Consider the following 23,845-nt stretch of genomic DNA (forward strand, 5'->3'; position numbering starts at 1 on the left):
GAACTCCTCCAGTCCTAATGCCAAACATCAAATAACTATCCCATAATCGGCAACTGATAGATTAAGAAATCAGTTTCTTAAGAAATTAAGCCCTTTAAGAAATGTATACTATATAAAAAGAATAGCCATTACATGAAGGTTACCATTGTGATGGATACAAAAGAGGCCTCTTCTCTCCTTTGCCCCTACCCGCAAAGAGAACCCAAATGGATCCTCTAGTCTTAACTGGTTAGCCAGTTAGAAAACTATGCAGAAGTCCTTCGTGGATTACAAAAGCCATGTGTGTTCATTTGTGTCTTTCCTCTAATTTATTATCCCAGGAAAAGATTATTAAAGAAAAAAGTCAGGAAAACAAAAAACATTGTTTACATTGCCCAGGGGACTAGCCAGTTTGAACTTGCCAGAACCTGGCTGGCAAACAAAAGCCCTGAGTCCAATTCTATGTTAGTCTTTTCTCTAATGGCCAGTAAAAGTGTTGCTGAGACTCCATTGGGACCAGCTGCCTAGTCCCTCTCAAAGCCTACAACCACGAGGAGCCCACAGTGTCGGCTGAGAGAGAGAGAGAGAGAGAGAGAGAGAGAGAGAGAGAGAGAGAGAGAGAATATGAGAGAGAGAATATGAGAGAGAGAATATGAGAGAGAGTATGAGAGAGAGAATATGAGAGAATATGAGAGAGAGTATGAGAGAGAGTATGAGAGAAAGAATATGAGAAAGAGAATATAAGAGAGAGACTATGAGAGAGAGACTATGAGAGAGGTTGCAGATGCTACCCAGAGAGACTACAATTGGACCTCCAGTAAGTTACTACCTCCAGCTGCCCTGAGAATAAACCTTCCTTGTGTGGGGAAGCAGCAACAAGAATCCTGTGCCAAGCATCAGGAAAATATTTGGGTTCTTAGAAGACTCCATGAACAGTTGGCCTCTCCAGCAGTGAGGCAGCCAAGCTAGTGTGACCAAGGGCCATAGCCATGGTCCTGATCTCCCAGTGAAGAAGTTGAAAATATAGATGAAGACTTTGATTTTCATATGCCCATTCTTAAGTATTGTGCCATTGCCTATGTTATTCTAATGCTTTATTTTAATGCCATGCCTTCTTGTGTTGGGAATTCAGACTAAGCTTATAGCAGGTTGTTAATTGAACTCTTGTGGTATGTGACTTTCTCTCATAAAAGCCTACATGTCTAAGGAGAGATGATAGCATCCCATCTCCCAAAGGATGTGAAGTAGATGAGAACAGTCCAAAATTTTGTGCTCTTATCTAAGACAACACAGCTTCACATTTTGGGTGAGTCAAATCAAATGTTGTCCATACAGCAGTACTATATCAAAGCCTGTAAAAGTGTAGTCAAAATTGAGATCAAATCAACCCAATACCTACTCGGCCAATAAAGACGTCTAATTGATGTGCAAATATCAAAGTAGGTTTGGTGTCCATAGTTTCACTGCCATTTAGCTACGCCTGTCTTAGTCCAGTAGTTTCTTCTGTAGAAAAGAGGCTTTCTGGTGCAACTGGGTAAGCCCCCTCCCCACTAGTATTGTGACCAGTTCTGAGTTTCCAGGATTCCGAATGTGGTAATAGCAACAATGGGTTTTTTATAGACCATTCAAGACCTTGGAGAAGATCCTCAGGAGAAACGAACTAATATGTAGATAAGATCTCTTCTGTAGCAGGTGCTATATGTTACTTTATTTAATATACCATTTCATCTTACCCCCGGTTCTGACAAGAAATGTATCATTGCCTAACACACAATTAGATTGAGACCTACAGAGCTTACGCTGCTTTTCTGGGGTTATAAACCAACACCAGTATTTTCTGGGCTCCATGAGGTCCTTGGGCTTAATAGCAGGTAAATCCGAGCTTGAATCCCGACTCCACTGATTACTTCAAACTCTGAGTCTCAGTTTCCCCAGCAATAAAAGATATGTTTTAACTTCAAACCTTGCTTATATGCAGTTTAATTTACAAGAGAAATGGGTGATAAAAGAGCAGCTGGGCTGCCCTACATATTAAACTGTGGGTATTTACTAAAGTGATTAAGAAGACACAGGTTCCTGGTGCCATACATCAAAGGGGGTTCTTGCTCAAATGTCTGAGATGATGAACAACCTAGATACCCTCAGCTGATTATTAAACAGTATGTATGCATTCCAAAGTCCCAATATTACAATTGCATTGTCAATTTAATGTTTACAACATTTTAAGGAACTTGATCTGTGGAACTTGTTTTAACTAGAACTCTTCAAAGCCTCTCAACTAAGACAATAAAAAGGTGACAGGACTGGTCACAGACAGGATCTTTGAATATAGGTTGAGAACATGGAAAAACGTAATACACATAAAGTGCATGGCAAATGAAGTCTTCCTCATGAGTATGCTCCAACTCCAGGGAACATACGGGAATCTACAAGAATGTACAGGGCCAGTCATATTGAAGATACTTCAAGAAAAGGATGACATGTTGGAGAAGTGTGCAGACTTGATATGGGGAGAAGAAAGGCATCAGAGGTGACATAAAAGTCTGTGAACACAGGCAGTTCTAACGCCAGCCCATTCTGATTTGTGCAGACAAGCCAACAGGCTACGGCTCCAGCATTCGGAGGGCACCTCAGACAGGCATTGTGGATGAGTGCTGCTTCCGGAGCTGTGATCTGAGGCGGCTGGAGATGTACTGTGCCCCGCTGAAGCCTACAAAATCAGCCCGCTCTATCCGTGCCCAGCGCCACACCGACATGCCCAAGACTCAGAAGGTAGGCTCGTGTGGGTGAAACACAGTCATTCTTGATTGCCCTGTTATATGTGGTGCCGGGGGTGGGGTGGGGGTGGGAGTGGGGCAAATGGAAATTCTGTACTATGTCTCCTAGGTACAGGTCAAAAGGTTCCAATTCTACCAGTAGGGTGGCTTATGGGTCCACTCTTCCGATCATTCTCTACTCTGGATTATCCTTTTCACTCCCCTACACAATCTGATACTTGGAGGTGGAAAGCCAGGTAAACCTGTGAAAACTCAATTGGCCAAATAGGATTCCCAAGTCTTAGCTATTAATAACATTGTGTTAATGACAAATATACTGTTACAGGTCGCCAGAACTTGGTAAGTTGATATACTCTAAGATGTAGATCACCTACAAGTGGGATGCCTGCACCAAGTAACTGTTAGACAAGGATTAACATTTGTCATAATTGTATCTAATAACAAAAGTTCCAAGTCTGGGATTCTACAATGGTCCAAAGACAGATTCCTTCCTGGAACCTGTTTGAAATTCACAGCAGCAATTATAAAGTGAAGAGAAATAGACTAAATAGTTAATATTACATTAATTAAAAAAGACATTAAATAGTTAAAAATGCATTCAATAAATTAAAGAAAATAGACACACTCTGTTCAGCTGTAGGGATGCTTAGATGGTTCTAATGATCGAAACATAAGACATCCTTTGTCTGAGCATTTATCATAAAAGAACAGGAAGACCATCTGTGCCATCAGAAACAGATAAAATATCTGACATGTTGGCCACTTGATATACTTGTGAATGAGTGAATGAATGAATGAGTGAATATATTAGAGTGTAAGTAGAATCATAGTCCTTACATAGAAGTAAAGAGAAGATAAAAGAGAAAGAAAAAGAGAAAGGAAGGAAGATTACGAAGTAAAAGTCCTCTCTTAGGTGTTTAAGTTGAGCAAGTGGATTCTATCATTGAAACAAAACTAATGTTGTGCAGAAAGCATGAGATAAGAGACCCAATATTCACACTGACACCTTCGCTGCTTCCTGATCCCAAGCCGAAGCCGAGGCTGAAAAAGGACCATGGCATCTTAGTGGAGACATCCCCCAGTGAGTCACCTCAAAGGGTTTGATACAGACAAAACACAGTGGGCACGAGTCAGAGAGGATGTCAGTTGTGTGAATTAAGGGGAAAGGGGCATTTCTTCGTTCTAGCTGAAGAGGAAATGGGTATGAGAGACGAGGCCCAAAGGTGCCTGAGTTGTAGACCCCTCTCCAGCAGCAAAGCTGGCTCCTGTTTCCTATGGAGCCCAGGCATTCTGGGCAGATTCAAAGACCGTCTTCAGCACAGGAGCCACCCGTTCTCAATGCAATTATTTTTGTGATGTTTGCAGTCCCAGCCCCTATCGACAAACAAGAAAACGAAGCTGCAAAGGAGAAGGAAAGGTGAGCCAGAGACACACCCAGGAGGGGAACCGAAAGAGGGAACGGAGGCAACACAGGAAATCAGAGATCACAGAGAAAAGAGACTGAGCTAGGCACTGTGAACAAGCAGGCCGAAAGAGAAACATGCGGGGATACGGCACTTACACATGAGAAGAATGGCACAGGGAAGTGTACCACCTCAGAAAGTGCCAAGTGACAAGGATAGCACGTTAACAACAACAAGAAAAAAAAAAAACATGACAAGACACGCCCTCCCCCTTTTAAAAAATATAAATCAGAGTAAAAAAAAACTATGCAAAATAAAGATCACATCTTCAGCCTGCATTCCAAATTTTATACAAATCTGTTATAGAAGAATTGCCCATGTCAATATATGTTCAGAGTTAAATATTAATCCTAAATTTGCAGCAATGCTGTATTGAGTCATTGAAGTTCCCAGATTTCCGTCCTGAATTTCACTGGTAGTTCTGCTTCTTGGTCAAGTCCAGGGTATAGGCCAAAGAGCATCGAGTATTTACAAAAAGGCCTGTGAGGTAACTTTTTAAAAGATCACTGAACTTTTATTTTGTACTATGGCACCAGACACAAAGACATATTAGTTCACCATGGCTGCCATAACAAAGCACCACAGACTTAATGGCTTAACCCATAGACACATTTCCCCTCATAGTTCTACAGAGTGGAAGTCCTCACTCAAGGTATCAGTCCCTTGGAGGCCTCCTGCCTGTGTCCCTACAATCTTCCCTCTGTAGGTATCTCAGTGTCTAAAGAATGTGTTTTCGTTAGGATATCAGTGAGACTGGATTGGAAGGTGGGTCTCAATGACCTTTGCCCTTACTTCCCTTGATTTAATCACTGCAAGCAAGATCATCATAAACCAGAAAACAAAACCCCAAGATTATCCAAATTGTGAATTCCCATATCAAGAGAGTATAGAAGACAGAAGGACACTGCCTCGCTAATGATCACCCTTTGGGGTGGTAAAATGACTGAAAGCCACAAGTGAGATATTTCATCTAGTTCACCTACTTCGAAGAAGACCTGGTGTAAAGAAGCATTTTTTCTGCCTAGTTCTTCCTGTTCCTGATAAATTTTTTTTTCTACTCCAGGATCATTTCTCCATGGCTCACTGAAAATCTTGGATGTCCTCAATATTACAAAGGTGTTCAGAGCTCAAGATAGGATTGAAGATCCATTAGAAGCCAGTGTCAAAACCCCCAATGAAAGCAAGCCTACTTCTATTATCATTGCAAAAAGGATTCCTAGATGATCAGGAGAAGCTATGTTCTACTAAGTCAGCACACTTTAGGGCCAGACTCAGACAAAGGCTGTCACTAACTCCACTGTAGTGACTTTAGACTCAGACAGCTTTCGGAAGCAACCGCAGTTCAACAATAGAATTCAGAATCTATGTCCTATGGAAAGAATTGGGTGGTTGTATCTAATTTTAAACCTCATTCAAAGAAAACTGAAAGTGATAGGAGTTTCTAGTTAAAATAAGTGCTCACAGCCCTAGACTGTGTGTTGACATGCATTTCTTTGTGAAGTAGATTTAAACCATCTTAAAGTAATCCTTAGCATGCCTACATGTCATTGCCACGTAATATGGATAATGGAAACATAATCATTGCATTGTTCTTTCATGAAGCTTGTTTCTTTACCTAGGTTAGTGAGGCAGTCAAAAAAATAAGTCAGAAAAGGCAAAGAAGCTTGGCTGACCCCTCACATACTTGAAATAAAGCTCAGAATTGAAATTGTTCAAAGACTTAATGCAACAGTTTTTGATTAGCTTAGTCCTTCACAGTGAATGTGATTGCCCTGGTCGGTGTTTTCTTGAAGTCAACAGAGTCTAGATTCTTCTTTATCATCCCCACATTTGAGCTTCAAGTGTTTCTGTGGAGGAGAATTAGTAATCTTGTTTAAAACTGATTAAAATATATAAGGAATCACAATTCTGAGACAAAATTCATTGAGGACCTAGGACTGTAAACGTCTAAATAAGGCATGAAGCTTACAAGTTGGAGGCGGAGAGTAGCATCGAAAAGACCGACTCTTGTCAGTCTCCCTTGAAGCAAGTCAGAGACTCTTTGTCTACCTGTATACTGATAGGCAAACTGTCTACCTCACCTACATCTCAGTCCCTCATCTCTCAAACATGCCAACAACTGAATCTATCCCATACAGTTGTGAGGACATGTCAAAAGTACATATAGGCATATCTGTATTTGTGCATATATAGAGATATGTATATTATATATGCATATATTACATATTATTCAAAATAATGCTTACACATAATATAAGCACTATTGAACTATTAGCTAGTATTACTGTATTCTGGAAATTGGAGCCGCAGAAAAGTCTCCTGAAGTAGAAGTATCACATATGGCCAATCATGTCCAGCCAGTGTTTGACAACAGTTCTGGCAGTGTACATATTCTCCAACATATGACAGAAGAGAGCTTAGTAGTCTAAGATTTCTCCCAACCTTGAGAATACATGATTCTATGATCAATTCCAATTAAAATGGTTAGTCCAGCTCTTCCACATGAAGAACTGTCTATATTTATTTTAAGGTCATATCTTAGTCAGGGTTTCTATTCCTGCACAAAACATCATGAACAAGAAGCAAGTTGGGAAGGAAAGGGTTTATTCAGCTTACACTTCCACATTGCTGTTCATCACCAAAGGAAGTCAGGACAGGAACTTATACAGGGCAGGAGCATAGAGACAAGAACTGATGCAGAGGCCATAGAGGGTGCTGGGTTTTTGGCTTGCTTCCCCTGGCTTGCTCAGTTTGCTTTTTTATAGAACCCAGGACTACCAGCCCAGAGATGGCACCACCCACAATGGGCTGGCCACCCCCTTTGATCACTAATTGAGAAAAGGCCTTACAGGTGAATTTCATGGAGGCATTTCCTCAACTGAAGCTCCTATCTCTGCGATAACTCCAGCTTGTGTCAAGTTGGAGTACAGTCATACAATGAACTTACAGAAAGCCACCATTTTCTTCTCAACCAGTTAAAATCAAATATAATATGTGTTTTCATTCCATGGTGCCTGGGGACATTTTAATTGTAGCCTGAATTCTAGATCTCACAATTATATATATATATATATATATATATATATATATATATATATATATATATATATATATATATATATTTTTATATATATAAAAATATATATATATATATATATATATATATATATATATATATATATATATATATAGAGAGAGAGAGAGAGAGAGAGAGAGAGAGAGAGAGATTTCCAGGCTCGTAGAGCTTCTGGGACACTCTGGTTCCTAGGGTACCTGATCTAGTGCTGTCCATTGGCATTTGATCTATCAACTGTCTCTTTAAAACAAGCCAACCTCAAACAGCTTTGAATGTGTACTGTTAAGATATGAGGGATGGTAAAGGAGACAAAGAGAATCTCCCAATGAGTAACTCCTCTTCTGCTGGCATCTCCTGACTACCTGCCTCCAAGCAACGGTGGTAGACAGGAAACAAGGCTTTCTAAGGAAACACAGCCGGTAAATGCTTAAATCCATAAGAGTCTATAAGGGTGTGGGGTAGTCTATTTATTTGCCTGGTAGAAGAGAATCAAACTTTTTTGAAATACGTAATAGGTAACTCAACCAGAATAAAGTTGGCAGCCTAAAATTAATGTGAGGACTTGTGAAAGCAGTGGGAAGATTAACAGGTTTTGATCAAACACAATCCCTTTGTGCAAGTTTTAGAATGTCCATCATAGACTTCACTGTAAATGTTATCTCGGGACTGAAAGGCCAGTTATTGGTTCCCCTAATCCAAGAAAAAAAAAAAAAGATATCCTGACACTAGTTAGAGAAGATTCTTCAGGAGTCACTAACCATGCAATAATGAAGTCAACTTCTCTCCCAGGGGCCTGATTGAAATCAGAATTCTTCCCTGAAGCCCACATATTTGGGAACCCATCTCTGATGAGATTTCTCAATGCATTGGGTCTCATCCAGCAACCAAGATATATAATTTAGAAATGTCAACTTAGGTTTTCCCTCCAGAAGACAGAACTGGATGTGGAAAAAAAACTGGGGAACAGATACAAGGTAGATCAGAACAGATCTGTGACCCCATGCCTGCTGCATAGCACCTCTAAGAAAGTTCTCAACACACCAGGCACTCATAAACAGTGCTGTAGTCTACTGGCTGGCTCACAAGAACTCATCCCATCTCTATTAACCATTATGGTTATAGTTTTAGAAAGCATTGGTCAGGAGATTTTTTTTTAAATGGAGGGTTGCTTGTTAGAAACGAGAATACTAATATGTACTTGCAGCTGATTTTAAATCTAAATACCTTTGGTAGGAATTTGAAATCTGTAATTCACTACAGTAAACAGTCTTGTGAGAAGAGAGTGTGTGTGTTCAAATGAACACAAATGTCCACATGTGTCTATGACGCATGTGTTTATGTAGCTTTGTTTAACCCAGTAGGGCTTGTGGGTAAATGACTATCCAAAATCATGGGTAACTACCAGGATGCTTTCTTTCAGTGGATGTAAATTCCTTTGTAAACATCACTTGTCATCCACAAAAATCTCAAGATTCCTTTGTCTTCTGGGAAATAAAGGCAATGGTTTTGGATGGGCAGAATGAAATTGGTCTTGTTTTCATAATACCTTTTAGGGAACCAGGGGCTTCAATCAACTCTCAGCTAATGTACAATCTATAGATCTCTCACATCTGTGGGTCTTGGCAGTTTCCCATAGAATGAATAACATTGCAACTTGAGACAATTTGGTCCACATCTAAATGCTGACTCCACAGATGGGTCTACACATCCAGTCCGTGTTCCTTCCACCAACCTGTCAGAGATTAGGATTATTGTCTATAACTCCCCTAGGCTTCTGCTTCCTCTTGCCCCTTTTCTTTAAAACATTTTTAAATTATGTCTATTTATTCATATGCCATGGAGTGTATACTGGTAGTTGAAAACAACTTCACACAGCTGGTTCTCTCCTTCTACCGAGACATTCCTGGGGATCAAACTCAGGTTGTTAGACTTAGTAGCAATTTCCTTTACTCTCTAAGCCATCTCACCAGGCCCCTACTCTTTCTTAGCCATAAGTCTCTGATGCCCTCTGCTCATTCCAGAACATCCACTATCATTCCCTGAGAGTCTAAGCATCCTAGCAAATATTCTTCTCTTTGTGAAAATGGCTCCAAAGTTCCCAGGGAAAGACCAAGAAATTTCAAAATTTTTTAAATCAAAAGTTAAACTGGCTGAATGGCCCTGACTTCCAAGCAAGAATTCATATGCCAAAAGTTCTTACAAAATTCTGTGTAAAGTCTAGAAGTGTTCACATGGGGCTTTTTGTCTGGCCAACACCAAGAGGTTAAGTAATCAAAGACCAACCAGCCCTGCCATCTGTGAAAATATGATGGGCTATTTTCACAGCTGGAGATAACAGTGATGGCAGGACAAAAAAAATTTCAGATAATTAAGAGCAAGAGTATGGCAGGTTGGGGGTTTGGGAAAGATTCCTACCCATTTGACAACTGTGCTCTTGGAAATGGGTGATGCTGATGTCATGGCAAGGCATGCTTAAAAGTTTATGAAACATTGCAAACAAGAGAAAAAAGAGCATGTAAATGAAGCAGTATATGTATGGCATCATTACTGTTCTTTAGCCAGTATTAGATGTCCAGGTCACTATCAAACGCTATGTTTTTGAATAATATTCATATTCTTCAAAAGAACATGAGGTTAGGAGTCTAGGTGCTTCAAGCACAACAAAATGATTCTAAATTTTTAAAACTGGATGAACCCTGGTTGTAGACTGTTCTGTCTGAGAAAACCACTGACTGGCAGTACCCATGTTTGCTTTTATATGTCGAGGGCTCCCATTGACCTCAAACAGATGCAAATCACTCCAACCTGTCACAGTGCTATTTTGTTCATCCTAAAAGTTCAGGAGAGTCTTTCAAGCTTCCAAAATTTCTCTCAACTCAGTGAGAAGGAAAATTCAGAACACAGAGTTTGAATGCTCTGCCCAGATTTTTCACATACTCAAAGACTGAGTGGAAGAGGACAATGCCCTTTCTTACTAACCCTGTGAACTCATCAGCAGTGCATTGAACTCACACCAGAAGATTTTTCAGAACCTCAGGTCTCTCAAGGACACTGTGACACATATTAACACACACACACTAGTTCAATGTTAGCCTAAGCCATATGCCAGTTGGAACAATGGCACCGGGAAAACATGAGAAAAAAAAGAACATCAAACCTGGTCCTCAGGTGAGGCGTGCAAACATCAGTCACATTAGCAGAATCTGGTATTGCACTTTTGAAATGTTGCATTTGAGCCCTTTCAGAAATTCCAAAATCAATTACCTCAGGAGACAGTAGTGTGGCTTAGTTAAGCTAATTTGTCATCATCACCACCATTATTGTTATTTTTGTCATTGTTATTATTGCTATTGAATTTATCACAAATAAACATTCCTGAGCAACTCATCCATACAATCCTGTCTAAACGACCTTGAACCTGCAGGATTTTCTAACATCCTTCCAGACTGTTAAAGGCAATATAATATTTTCTGCTGCCTAGCCAAAAAGTTTCTTCAGTATTTTCTTCTTCTTTTATTTCCTTCTAGCCTTTAAACCCATTTACCAGTGCTTTCTTACATCACAAGAAGGCACGCTGGAAATCAAATCAGGTGGCTATTTGCAGAGTGAAAGAGTTGCTAAATCAGGCTGAGCTAAATCAAAAAATAAGGGAGGAAGAATGAAAGTTCCTTCACTCCTGGGCATTTCTACTTATTTATCAGACGCTTATTTATTATCATTTATTAAAAAAGAAAAGGTTAAAAAAAAGCTGTGGGCATGCTATCCCAGCAGTTGAGGGTACTCTGCAAATCTAGAAAGTAACTAACTTGGCCCATAATCAGCAGAAAAAGCATGGAAAGTACTCTGGTAGTAGGAACTGTAAAAAAACAAAAACAAAAAACAAAAAAAACAACTAGATAGTAAGAATAGCTACTAGTTATTCAACACTTACCCTTACCCTGTGGCACCAGCTTTAGTGAATCACAACCCTTAATCATAAGCCTGCATGGGAAATGCTATTCTTTTCCCTGCTGTGGGGATAAGGAAATAAGCTGAGAAAGGCTAAATGCCTTGTCAAGATCTTGCTCTCATTTGGCCACGTCAGGATACACATCCAAGATGGATCCCAACATGCTAACCAGGCATGCTACTATTTCATTCACTTCTTAGTTAACACAGATTGTGTCAGTCATCAGCGTAAGTTCTGAGACAGGAGAGGGTTATGTTATATTTTGCTTTGTGAACACAAGTGGCCATACAATGCTTGCTGTTGACCTAAACTCTACCCCATTGTCTCTGCAGAAAATTTAAATCAATATAAACAAGAAGCCACATTTGCTCTTGGCTTTTGTTTCTCAAACACGCTGCTTGAATTTAGGGAGGGTACAGAGATAAAAGAAATATGTCCCCTAGTCTCGGGGAGTGTCCCTTTAAGTGAGGAGATGCACGTGTGCAGAATTTACTGTAAAACATGTCAGTGTTCTAACAAAGGGAGGCACACCAAGATAGCACACAAACCAGACTAAAATGGAGTTGATAAGAACCAAGTTCACAGAATGGATCTCAACCAACTATCTCTGATAGTGAGCCTCCTTGCACACAATGATAACTATCTCCCTATGGTAAACAAGTGTACTAAAGTTAGAGCAGCCAGTCAAATGGCTCGGTGACATCAGTGTTTTTACCCCCACTCTTTCAAGTTATAGAAGAGGAAACTGAGGCCAGAACAAGTCAGTGACTGTCGAAAGTCATGTAACTCTTGTGAGGTAGGGGATCTGCAATCAAAACTAGACATGGCTTCTGGGAGGACAAGCAAGACTTTATTAGAAGATGAACCTACATCAAAGAAAATAGGAAGTTTGGTGGTTTTGGAAAGCCATCAAATAGCAACAGTATTGATCCCAAGAGAAGAAGAGATAGAAAGGAGCTGGGGTAGGACTATCTGAGACTAATATCAGGTCTTCAGGGTAGTGTAACAACCATCAGGGGAAGTCTTTAAGACAAAGCTGGCCACTGAAGATGTATACTTTCTAAGAGTGGGTTCAGTCTTGATATCTCCACTACACTCAAACACAACTTAGGTGAAGGGTCAGCCTGGAACAATCCAAAATGTTCAAAGTAAAACGTCACAGGGATGGAGAGGCGTGAATAGTGATTCCCATCACATTAAAGGAGGAAGAAAGTCATGTCTGAGAAATCAGCCAGAGGCTAGGCAAACTAACATCCTGTACCATACCTACACACCTGTGCCTCGCTCCTAAAGAGTCAGCCACACACAGCAGGAGAATGGGTCTTTTGAACTGTGTTTGGTTTTAAAGTCCCATCCTAACACATAGAGTAGATCTCATGCCCCTCAGCTTGGCTACCAAAGAAGAAAGGCCAACTGGAGTGTTCTAGAATTTGAACTTTTGTTTCCTTGAAGTAAAAAAAAAAAAAAGTCAGAGCTGATACCAAGGCATCTAAATCATCTTCCACAGTGCTGTGTGTTCTCCAAGCCAATCAGGAAAAAAAAAAAAAAAAAAACTTCAACAAATGAAGAATGGCTGTCTGGGCCACCTGTCAATCATCCACTGTTCTTTCTTCTTCTATTTGCCCTTTCATGGAGAAGGTCAATGCTGAGTTAGTACTTTGTTCTATAAATAAGCTGCTAATATTCTATGCCAGACATTATTTCCCCAGCACTTTTTTACAGGATTCCAGGCCCTTCATAGACTATGCCCTTCAATACTTAACTTGTTTGCAGTGGGTGGAAGATGGAAACACAAGTCTATTGAAACTATCAAGGCTTCCTTCCTGGAGTTTAAAGAGTCTATCATCTTTCTTTTATATTCTGCCCCTAGGCAAACTCCCACCCAAAAATATAGGCATGGTGAAGAAAATCAGAAGTAATAATATCCAAGGAGATAGCTCTTGCTAACTGGAAGTGCTACATTTCCAGAGCTCTATAAACAACCATGCAAATGTGACCCAGCTGACATTGTGGTCAGGAAGGACACCCACCCTGTTAGCTTAGAGTCCTCTGGCCCAGACATCCTGCCTTCATTCATAAACCAGCAGGGGTGGTGGACAACTGATGAGATCCTGGTTACCACTGTTAGAAAGAGATCTTTGAAGCTCTAGGGCTGTTTTTTTTTTTTTTTCTTACTTCTTTGGAGTGGTAGGTAGCAGAGTAATTAACAGGTCACCTCCAGAATCAGAAGACACTTCCATCAATCTAAACCAGAAGCCCAGCTTAACTGTAAGAAATAAGTGAGGTTTTTTTTTTTTTTTTTTTAACTCTTTCAATCTTCAGATCCCTTAAAGGTCAAATGATCATGATGCCATGACGAGGAATACTGTGGGATAAACAAGAAAGCTTAGGCAGAGAACATGGATGACATAACCCTTAGCATGTGATGAATACCCCAATGATCATGACTGCCATTTCTTCTCTCGGATCTAACAATCATCTTAGAGGAATCTAGCAGTTCCTCTGCAACCTTAGGCACGTCACTAAACCCTAACAAGCCTCAGCCTGGAAGTGGAGTGGACACAAATAAGGTCACCTTGCCAAAAATGGATGGGAGGAGCCGGTAAGAGAATTCACTAGACCAGAAGGCCTCAGCAGGTGTCAAACAAGATTCTTGTGGTATTTATTGTTAGTAACCTCTGATGATCTTCATCCGCAAAGGGTCTATGGGTAACTTTTCAGGGGAAAGTGTGAGGGCTTTGAAAGAGAGTAAATGGTCTTTATTACAAATTAATCCCTTCCCCAGCTCATCCCTTAATAAGCTGGTTAGCCCTTCTTTCAAAGGGATTGGTTTCTTCCATCAACCCCAGAGAGCTAGAAAACCAGCAATTTTTTTAAAAATAATCTTACCTTCTCTGGTGTCAATTGGAAATAATATTTACTCACTACTGTTTTCCTTTCAAAAAAAATCTGTCTAGTTGCACACTAGAAACAGTCTCAGCTGGTTTGTTTGTCTTGGACAAGCTGCTGAAGTAAAAGAAAAAAGTTTCTGCTTGGCTGCCTATGTAACTGTTTCATAACCCGTCAAGATGTGTATGGAAGGTGGGTGCCAGCTCTGAGGACGGCTGCTCCTAACAGGCCTCCACTTGTAGCCTATTGTGGAGGGGAGCCGGCATAATTAAATTAAGACAATGAGCAAAGCAACAGATGCAACTGAGACCAAGTCCCTGAGTGCTTTTGTACATCACTATCATTGTCTGCAACAAAGAAGTCACATGTGAGAGACTGGGAATGGAGCCAAGTGCAAACCAGACTACACAGCTGGTTTTAAATGGGTTCTCTGAGCCCGTGTGCCTGGAAGCATGCTACTTAGAGTGATGATGGGTGAGCTTCGTGTTCTCTCTCTCTCTCTCTCTCTCTCTCTCTCTCTCTCTCTCTCTCTCTCTCTCTCCTGGCTGCTGAGACAGACTCATGAAATAACCACCAGGGGACACTTCTGCTCAACCTCACCCTGTCTACCTTCTGCTTTCAGAAAATAAGTTAAAAAAAAAAAGAAGAAAGAAAGAAAAACCCAGAAGATAAAGATCTGTAAGATGGCCAATCTAACCTCATCTCCCCACTTTTAGCTGCTGTACAACCCTCATGCATTTAAAAAGTAAAGTACAGAAGATAACTAAACCTGTTCTTCGATAAACTTGTAGCTCACCTTGAGAACTGGGGATTCAACAGATCATGGGATTTCTTTTACTGTTACCCATTTGTTCTTGAACTGGTTTACTGTGTGCTTTCTTGACTCAATTTTCTTTATTTCTAAGCTAGTGTGCATGTTAAATGTGAAAAAAAAAATACTCAAATTCAAACTAGTATGCTTCCCTACCTGTTAGTTCATTCAGTTAACAGTTTTGTAGAATAGTGCTGTCCTTACAGCTACTTCAAGCCCGTGGTGAGACAATCAAATAGGCCCACATGTGAGGTTTCAAAGGGTTGTGAACTTTAATGACCCCATTCTTCCACCACAGATATCTTCCTTTTATTTTTCTCGGAAAAAAAAGATTATAAGAAGCAGAACAAGGAGCAAAAGTTCATCCATAGCTTAGTGTCTAATGCTTTGCCCAGCAATAAATGTGTGTTAATGTCATGAACTTTCTAAGAGTTGTATGCTATGAAAAGGGAAGGTCTCAGGATTTTCAAGGTTCTTTACTCAAGGCCTCACTTCCTACTGGCCTGCTTCTTTTACAACAGCCAGGAACCTGTTACTTTAAAGAGTGTTTTTTATATAATGCCACCTTTCTTCTGTTCTGTCAGTATGATAATGACCATTGACTCACAAAGGGATAGCTTCCTTTCATGTTTCATGAAGGACTCAGAGGCAAATGAATGTTCCAGCAGTGCTGATCAACTTGTATTACAAAACTCTCCACATGCCTCAGAGTTTTTGTTGATAGGTATTGGTTCGTAATGGTTTGTATTGGTAGTATTCATCAGTATTGCATCCCCTCACCTTCCCTAAGTCTCTAAAAGTCTCTTAGTTCCTAACAGCACTGAGATTGAGTAGGTGTGCATTCCCTTAGGTAGAAGAAAAGTTAGGCAATTGTGAATGCCAGTGTGAGAATGGCTGGTCTTGACAGAAACATGTCTCGAAGATAAAAGCTACTGTGGCTTATGAAGTGTATCTTCATATCTGTACCTATAACTGTCTACTGCATCCTCCTACAGAACACCCTCTGATTGTTGTTAAGTACCTACAACATCCCAAACATCCTCCTACAGAACACCCTCTGATTAGAGGTTAAGTACCTACAACATCCCAAATGAGACTCAGAGCTTTAACACTATGAAGTGGATGAGTCTCTGTTCTCATGCGACTTCTGCTCTAAACCAAATTCAAGGATATCAACTCAAAGAAGTTGGCATTTGGGCCATAGAAGTGTTACTTTCTGATTAATATGACGTAAAGGGGCAGGGAGATATCTCAGTTGGTGGAAAGCTACCATTGAAAGCATGAGAACCTGAGTTCAGAATCCTCAGCAGTCCCATAAAGAACTGACAGGCAGGCATGAATGCCGCGAGAGTGGGGGTGGAAACAGGCAGATGCCCTGAGCTTACTCTTCAATACTCTCGCCATGTTCAATGAAAAAAAACCTGTTTAAAAAAAAGACTGCAGCTCCACAGGTGTAGCCACATACATATTTACATGCATACCCACAATACACACACACACACACACACACACACACACACACACACACACACAAATACAAAGATGACATAAGAAAGAGAGGAAATGAATAATAACATCTAATGTCCATGTTGATTATGCCTCTAGTCCAGAAAAGGACCTTCCCAAATGCCAAATCCTTGCCCTTATAATGTAGATACTATTGTTCCATTTTATGGGTGAGGAAACAGTTACTTGAGCAAGTTCACGCTGCCGAAAGTTGAAGAGGGTAGAGGGTTGAGCTCAGGGCATACTGTTGTGATTTTTACCTGATTCCCCAATCTTCTGCTTCAAAGATGCTGCCTCTCTCTATAGAGGGTGGGAAAAAAACAGTAGTGTAACACAATGTGTAACAAGACAACAGAGGTAGCCCCAGAGTCTGCTGGGTTTGTGTTGTTGGGTTGGGTTGGGTTGGGTTGGGTTGGGTTGGTTTTACTCACTGGGGAAAAAAATATGCTTCCAGTCAGAAAGTCAGAATTCTCAGCATCTCCTTCTTGTAAGTGACTCTGGGATAGAGGCAGATAGAAAGGGTAGCACGTTGGTGTAATTATAAAACAATGGCACTTGTGATGTGAGAGCTCCTAGAGACAGGTCAAGTTCAGTTGAATTGTTAACTAAGGACCTTTCCATCTGTATGTTTCCCAAAGAATTCAAGATGCCAAACTCTCTTTAAGCTACGTTGGTGAGGCATAAGATGCAAAAGGCTGAGGGCCAGTGTTAGAAATGGCTGGCACAGTACCTAGAAAGAATCAGTACTGGTCTCCTACAGCACAGGAGCAAAGAGAAAGAGGGTTATAAATTTTAAGAATTTATTGTATATCTTGTAAAATACTACAACTGTGAAAGCTAGCATCATAAAGAAATGATGACTCTGTAAAGGTACTGAAATACTACTCTGTTTGGTCATTGCATATGTGTATCAAGTTAATTATCACAGAGTGGCTAAAACACACAAGGGATAAATGAATCACTTAAAGACACGAATGGGTATATAAAACCACAACAACGTAATGGCCCCTTATCTTTCTTATTTGCAGGAAGTACATTTGAAGAACACAAGTAGAGGCAGTGCAGGAAACAAGACCTACAGAATGTAGGAGGAGCCTCCCAAGGAGCAGAAAATGCCACGTCACCCCAGGATCCTTTGCTGCCTGAGCAACCTGCAAAACATCGAACCACCTACCAAATGACAATAATAAGTTCAATAACATTTCAAAGATGGGTGTTTCCCCCAATGAAATATACAAGTAAACATTCCAACATTGTCTTTAGGAGTGTTTGTTTAAAAAGCTTTGCACCTTGAAAAAAAAAAAAACAGTGGTCCTGGCGTGGGTAGATTGCTGTTGATCCTTTATTAATAACGTTCTATAGAGAAAAAAATATATATATAATTATATCTCCTAGTCCCTGCCTCTTAAGAGCCGAAAATGCATGGGTGTCGTAGAGATTCAGTTGCACTAAATTCCTCTCTGATTTGGGCTGCTGAAGCCGTTCATTTAGCAACTGTGTAGAGGTGGTTTATGAATGGTTCCTTTATCTCCGCTTCTCCCCTCGTAGCTCAAGCTGATCTAGTCTAGCTCCGTTAGCCCCGCCCTTTTCTAACATTTGTATTGGTTGAATTTGGCCTCCTCAAAAGCAAATAAGCAGTCAAGTGGCCCACCAAGTTTTAACGTACCTGACTCCATCTGTGGCATTTGTACAAAATATAAGTTGGATGCATTTATTTTAGACACAAAGCTTTATATTTTTTTTTTTGACGTTGTGTTTCAAGAAGAAAAAAAAATAGAATAACAATAACTACAACTTTGAGGCCAATCATTTTTAGGTGTGTGTTTGAAGCATAGAGCGTCTCTTAAACTCTCAACAGTTCCTTCAAATGATAAGTTAGTATGTAACCTAAGTAGCAGTTTCTCTTTTTTATTTTTTTTCATATAGAGCACTATGTAAATTTAGCATATCAATAATACAGGAAATATCAAACAGTATGTAAAACTCTGTTGTTGTTGTTTTTTAGTACAATGGTGCTATTTTGTAGTTTGTTATATGAAAGAATCTAGTCAACACAGTAAAAGGAGAAAGCAAAGCAAAAACAATGAAAGCCTGGAGCCTAAGATGACAAAATGAGGAAGGGAACTGAAAAATAAAGAAATCCATCCTCCTGAAAGATGCAAACACCTCCCCAATTATGCCTTCCAAGGGAAACTTAAGATATAAAGTCCATTAAGACACACTTACTTGTCAAGTCCAGAGAGGAAGCTATGGAGTGAGAAAAGCAAGAGGCTAGGGATTTTAGGAGTCCTGGTTTCTTTTTATCACCGAAGAAATAAGTATTTGCAACCTCGGTCACCCACGCTCACCACCATGTGACCTCAGTCAAGTCACTCCACCTCTCGGTGCCTCAGTTTTCCTCATCTGCAAAATGGGGGCAATATGTCATCTACCTACCTCAAAGGGGTGGTATGAAGATTAAAAAGTAGACCTTCATATTTTTGTTCTGGGTTTCCAGGAGGGTGCAATGTCAGAATTGCTAGGATGCAAGGACTTCTGTAAATAACTCATTAATGATGTAGCTCTAAGGATTGTTCATCTGTCACTGGGATGCCACCACCATATCCAAGTTCTTATTGGTGAAGCTGTGCAACTAACTGTGACAAGTTAATGACTCAGTCTCTCCAACATGTCACAAGGCAAGAGACATTTGATTTGCAATTTGATTTTACTTCTGCATTTGAGCTTATGACTATAAAAACAAGTGAAAAGAAAGAAAAGATGAGAAAGAAGATCCTTGCTAAGTAAAGGGTAATCAATTACTCTATTTATCCACTCTCATTAATCCTTCCAGTCACTTAGTATCTAGAAATAACTCTAACATTATCAATGAGACTCTACTCAGTTTGCTAAACACAATTCTCCTTCCACTTAGCATATGAAAACAGGCCCTGATATTCTTAAATTTTGAAATAGTATCTATTACAATCACAAGTTGCTGTAGCAGACGTTGTCTTGCCCTTGCTTTTATATGCACATACTTATTTTTTATTTTATGAAAATATGCTGGCAAGAATTGCTACTTGAGAGGCAAAATTTTTCCTTCTCAAGCCTGAGGTTGTCCCTAGTGTCTGCTTAGAAGAAAGAATCCAGCTTCCTGGAAATGTATTGGGTACATTCATCTGGGCATTGATAACCAGAAACATGTTCTTTGTTTATGGAGCAAGATTGTCTGCCTCTTTAAAAAAAAATTCCAATATTCACATTATCTGCAGGCTTGATTCTTTTTCTGCGAGCTTCCTTAATATTCTTATAAAATGTATAAGAAAAACTAAAAGGACACCTTTAGCTTTCCTTCCACTGGGTTGCCTCTAGAATGTCTGGGGAAATGCAGAAGGTGCTGTTGAATAAAGGCCTCAGTCGACTGGGCTTAAGAACATCAGGCACACTGAACATCCCCTGATTACTGTACAGATGTAAATAGAATAAGAGGCCAGTTTGCCATCTACCTGCTTTCCCAGAAGGGTGCAGGGAAAAGTTGGGCCCTCTCACATCATGGGTGGCACTTCTGACTTCTAGTTCTTGTTCACAATGTGTAATTGTTTCCAAATTGGTAATTCCCAGAAAAACATATAGGTGGCCTTCTCCAGATCTGTGGGCTTCCCGCCATGGTTGGATTTGATGATTCCAAGTGTCTGTCACATATTTTGTTCACTTAATTCTGTACACAGTCAGAAATTATCTCAATGAGGAAAGCTTAAGTATGCAATCCTTTATCCAATCTTTAATTCTCTCCTACTGGATCATAAAGCAAGTAATAGATATGAATTTTACTAACTAATTATACTAAAGTATCATTGTGCTTTTAAATGAATGAGTACTGTTAGACAGAACTACATAAACATTGAAAGCCAAGTAACTCGTCATTATATGATATGATATGTTATATTATATTATATGATATGAATCCAAATGACTCAAGATGGATAGAAAGGGACATTTAAAATTCTACAACTCGAAATTTTGTAAGCTTTGCTATGGAGGTAAATTGTTTTAGTGTCTGGAAATGGAGCAATTTTAATAAATTTTCAAAAGAACTATAAAGATAGATAGGGAGAAGTTTTTGTTTGATGGAATTATTGCTGATTTACTTAAAAAATATTCAATATCTAGGTCAAATGTTGAACCTGTTCTCTAAAGAATATCAAGTGCTTGAACATTGTAAGATTGAGTCAGTTCCACAGAAAAAGTCAATGCATCTCTCCTTTATAATCTATTTTCCTGGGGTTAGAAAATCCTTTTTTAAATACCCACCCTACATGTACCCACCATACACATGCATTTGTGCGCATGTGCACACATGCAGACACACACACACACACACAACCCCCCCACACACACACACCACTATTCACCGTAAGAATAAGAAGAAATCATTTCCTTGAAAAATCCTATCTTTCAAAAAAGCAACCGTGCCCCTTGAGACTCCTTCTCCTTCTTTGAATGCCAATGTGAAATGTGGTATGTCTGTGTAGATGAAACCATCTCATACCCCATGGCTCCAGGGTTTCTGTTACGATTTGTGCACCTGGGAGGATGTGCTGAAAACAGGATATACCCACCGAGTTTTGCTTTCCCCTTTAACTGTTTGGCCAGCTACGCCAATGTGGTGCTATTGTTTCTTTAAGAAAGTACTTGACTAAAAAAAAAAAAAAGAAAAAAGAAAAAAAAAGAAAGCATAGACATATTTTTTTAAAGTCTGAAAACAGCAGTTGTATAGTAGACGGCTTACTGAGATAGCATTAGGTCTAGCCACCACCCTAGCCAACACCTTTCAACTTCGTGTCACTGACAAGTAGAGTATTGTTCACCAAGTTGTGAGTTTAGGGGTTCAGAGACAGAGGATGGAAACGTTTTAAAGTTAGATGGCTCGATTCTTTCATTGGCTCTCAAATTTAACGGAATCAGCATTACTTTACCCAATCTGAAGTGATGGTCAGTAACTTGGAGTGGGGGGGAGGGGGGGGAAACTTCAGGCAAATGGCAGAAGGAAATAATTAAGCTACTTCTTGCTCTCTTTGTTGATTGTTTGGTTTCCTGTTGATTTTTGGTTTGGGTTTTGTGTGGGTGGGTGAGTACATGTGTGTAAGTAGGTGTGTGTGTGTGTGTGTGTGTGTGTGTGTGTGTGTGTGTTCCACTCAAAAACAAATACTCAGAAAGTGGAGAAAATACAAAGATTTTAAGAACATAGACTTACCTACTACTAGAAACAGTTCCTGCCACATCCGCCTGGGGAAGGCGCTGATTTCTGGCTTGTAGAGGTTGGTCTTCCATCAGAGACCTCAGAGTGGCCGGTCTCCTAGAGTAATCATGGATCTCATTGGGAGAAGTCAGAAAGTATTTCCTTATGAATTGGGCTTATTTACTAACAAAGAAAGGAAAGATTCTATGATAAATTGTTGAAGAAGATGACTAACAATCTGTGAAAATTTTGTTCTGTTTTTTGTTGGGTTTGGATTTTGATTTTTTTTTTTTTACTTTATGCAATCTTTATGAATGGAAATCTTAATGCTCAAAAAGACTTGGTCCTTTTCCTCTTTCATAACAGAATGGAAGATGACAAACTCACGTAGACTCTTTATAGGCTGGCTAGAAGAGGTGCGGTTTCACTTATTTGAATCAGACCATTTTAAATGTTCCTTTCTAGTTTCAATCATAAAAGATTGTCTTAATTTATTAGCGTAGGCCCTGTTTGGCACTTCTCAAATGGATGAGCAATTCCCATTCAAAGCATGGATTTTCCCATGGTTTCAAAACATGAATGATTAATATTAAGGGATTATTTACTTCAAAATACAGTAGAAGTGTGAGTCTCTGTTCCCATTCCCAACAAAGACCATTAAGCCCTGAATCTGTGGGGGGGTGGGGTGGGGGGGGAGGTGGGGGGATACTAAGGGAAATTTTCATTGCTTGTTTTTGTTTTCAACACTAGTGCTTAATCCTATAGTATACAGATTTGCTTCTTGCTATTGTGATATTCTGTAAGACTTTCCTGTTAGGTATTAGGAATTGATACATAGATACCTTTTTTGTGTGGTTTCTATTTAAAAGAAAAGAGATAAGACTGTCTGAAGCTTAAATGCATAAAGTACATGATAAAGATATCCCTTTAAATAACAAGCCATATCTGGTACAATCCTTTCTTTCTTATCATTTTAAGAAAACCTTTCCCAGATAAGACAGAGACCCAGGGGACTTTTCAAACTGTCTTTGCTCCTCCAATTCAATTTTGCTGGTGGTGATTTTTTTCTCCCAGTGTCTGCCTCAGAATCTTTTAGAGGCTGGCCAAACCATATCCAACAACTAAGGAACTGTCTTTTAAAACACATATTTCACATGGTTCCTCTTAATGAATGATTACACTTAAGTTGACATGATGTTTTTTTTTTCTTTCCATGTATTTTTTTTCTGTCATTGATAAGGGTTCTTAAGGAGAAAAATGCTTTAACAAAGATCGAGAAAGTGTACAAAAAAAAATCTAAATGTCACCACCCAATTGAAATACAAGCTAAAATGGAAATACTTTCTCCTACTTAAATCTCAGACTGAATCACCTTCAAAATGACCTTTCACAATCTTTCCAATTTGCCTTTGTTTAAACTGTCTGGGCCTAAAAGCAAGCATTATTCATTTTCTCTTGCCCAAAGTGTACTTGTGTAAAGTAGAAAAATTAAAAAAAAAAAAAAAAAACCTGCAAAAAAAAAAAAAAAATCCCTTCCAACCACCGGCTGACCTCACTCCGGCTCACAGCAATGTCGTCTCCTCTGTTGATCTATCCTTCATGTCATTTCCTTTGAATATTTACATTGTACCTACTGCTAAACACACCGCAGGAGGCTCCATCCGTATCTCCTATCTGTGTCTGTATATCATTAAACCTTCCAAACATCATGCAGTGTATATTCGGTTTACATGAAAGCTCCAAATAGCATATCAGATTTTGGTTAAGGATTTAAGGAGCTCTGAGAATTTGGATTACAACATGCATTTGGCTTCATTTATTTTTATCACGCTTAAAGGCCAAGGGTGATGATTAACTTACAGACAATGCATTAATTTCCCTACTGAAACCTGAAAGTGATATTTGGTCGTTCATTGTATGCGTTTTACACACACATACACAAAAGCATCTTCTATCAAATTATCCCTGATTGTATTTGAAGTGCTTATTCAATTCATTTATGGCAGAGCAGTATCAGTCCTAACGACTCCTAAAAATGTAACTAACTGAATCATTATCTTACATTTACTGTTTAGTAAAGCATATTTTGAAAATGTACGGCTAGAGTGTCATAATAAAATGGTATATCTTTCTTTAGTAATTACATTAAAATTAATCATGTTTGATTAACTGGT

The 23,845-nt window shown here is 39.4% G+C and overlaps 1 protein-coding gene across 14 annotated transcripts in view; it reads left to right on the forward strand.

The window, feature by feature from the left end:
* The window catches only part of Igf1 (insulin like growth factor 1), a 76,486-nt gene extending 52,641 nt beyond the window's left edge, over positions 1-23,845 (forward strand). For 11 of the 14 annotated variants that reach the window (XM_076919895.1, XM_076919888.1, XM_076919886.1 and 8 more), the window contains 3 exons: positions 2,570-2,751; positions 4,122-4,173; positions 5,283-5,927. In XM_076919895.1, coding sequence (XP_076776010.1) covers positions 2,570-2,751; positions 4,122-4,173; positions 5,283-5,443 — 395 coding nt within the window. In that variant the 3' untranslated portion in view covers positions 5,444-5,927. Of the gene's footprint in view, positions 1-2,569; positions 2,752-4,121; positions 4,174-5,282; positions 5,928-17,478 lie in introns of those variants that run through there. The other 3 variants (XM_076919896.1, XM_076919884.1, XM_076919883.1) reach the window with 2 other exon arrangements.

Source organism: Arvicanthis niloticus, chromosome 22, assembly GCF_011762505.2.
Source record: "Arvicanthis niloticus isolate mArvNil1 chromosome 22, mArvNil1.pat.X, whole genome shotgun sequence".
Classification (NCBI taxonomy): Eukaryota; Metazoa; Chordata; class Mammalia; order Rodentia; family Muridae; genus Arvicanthis; species Arvicanthis niloticus.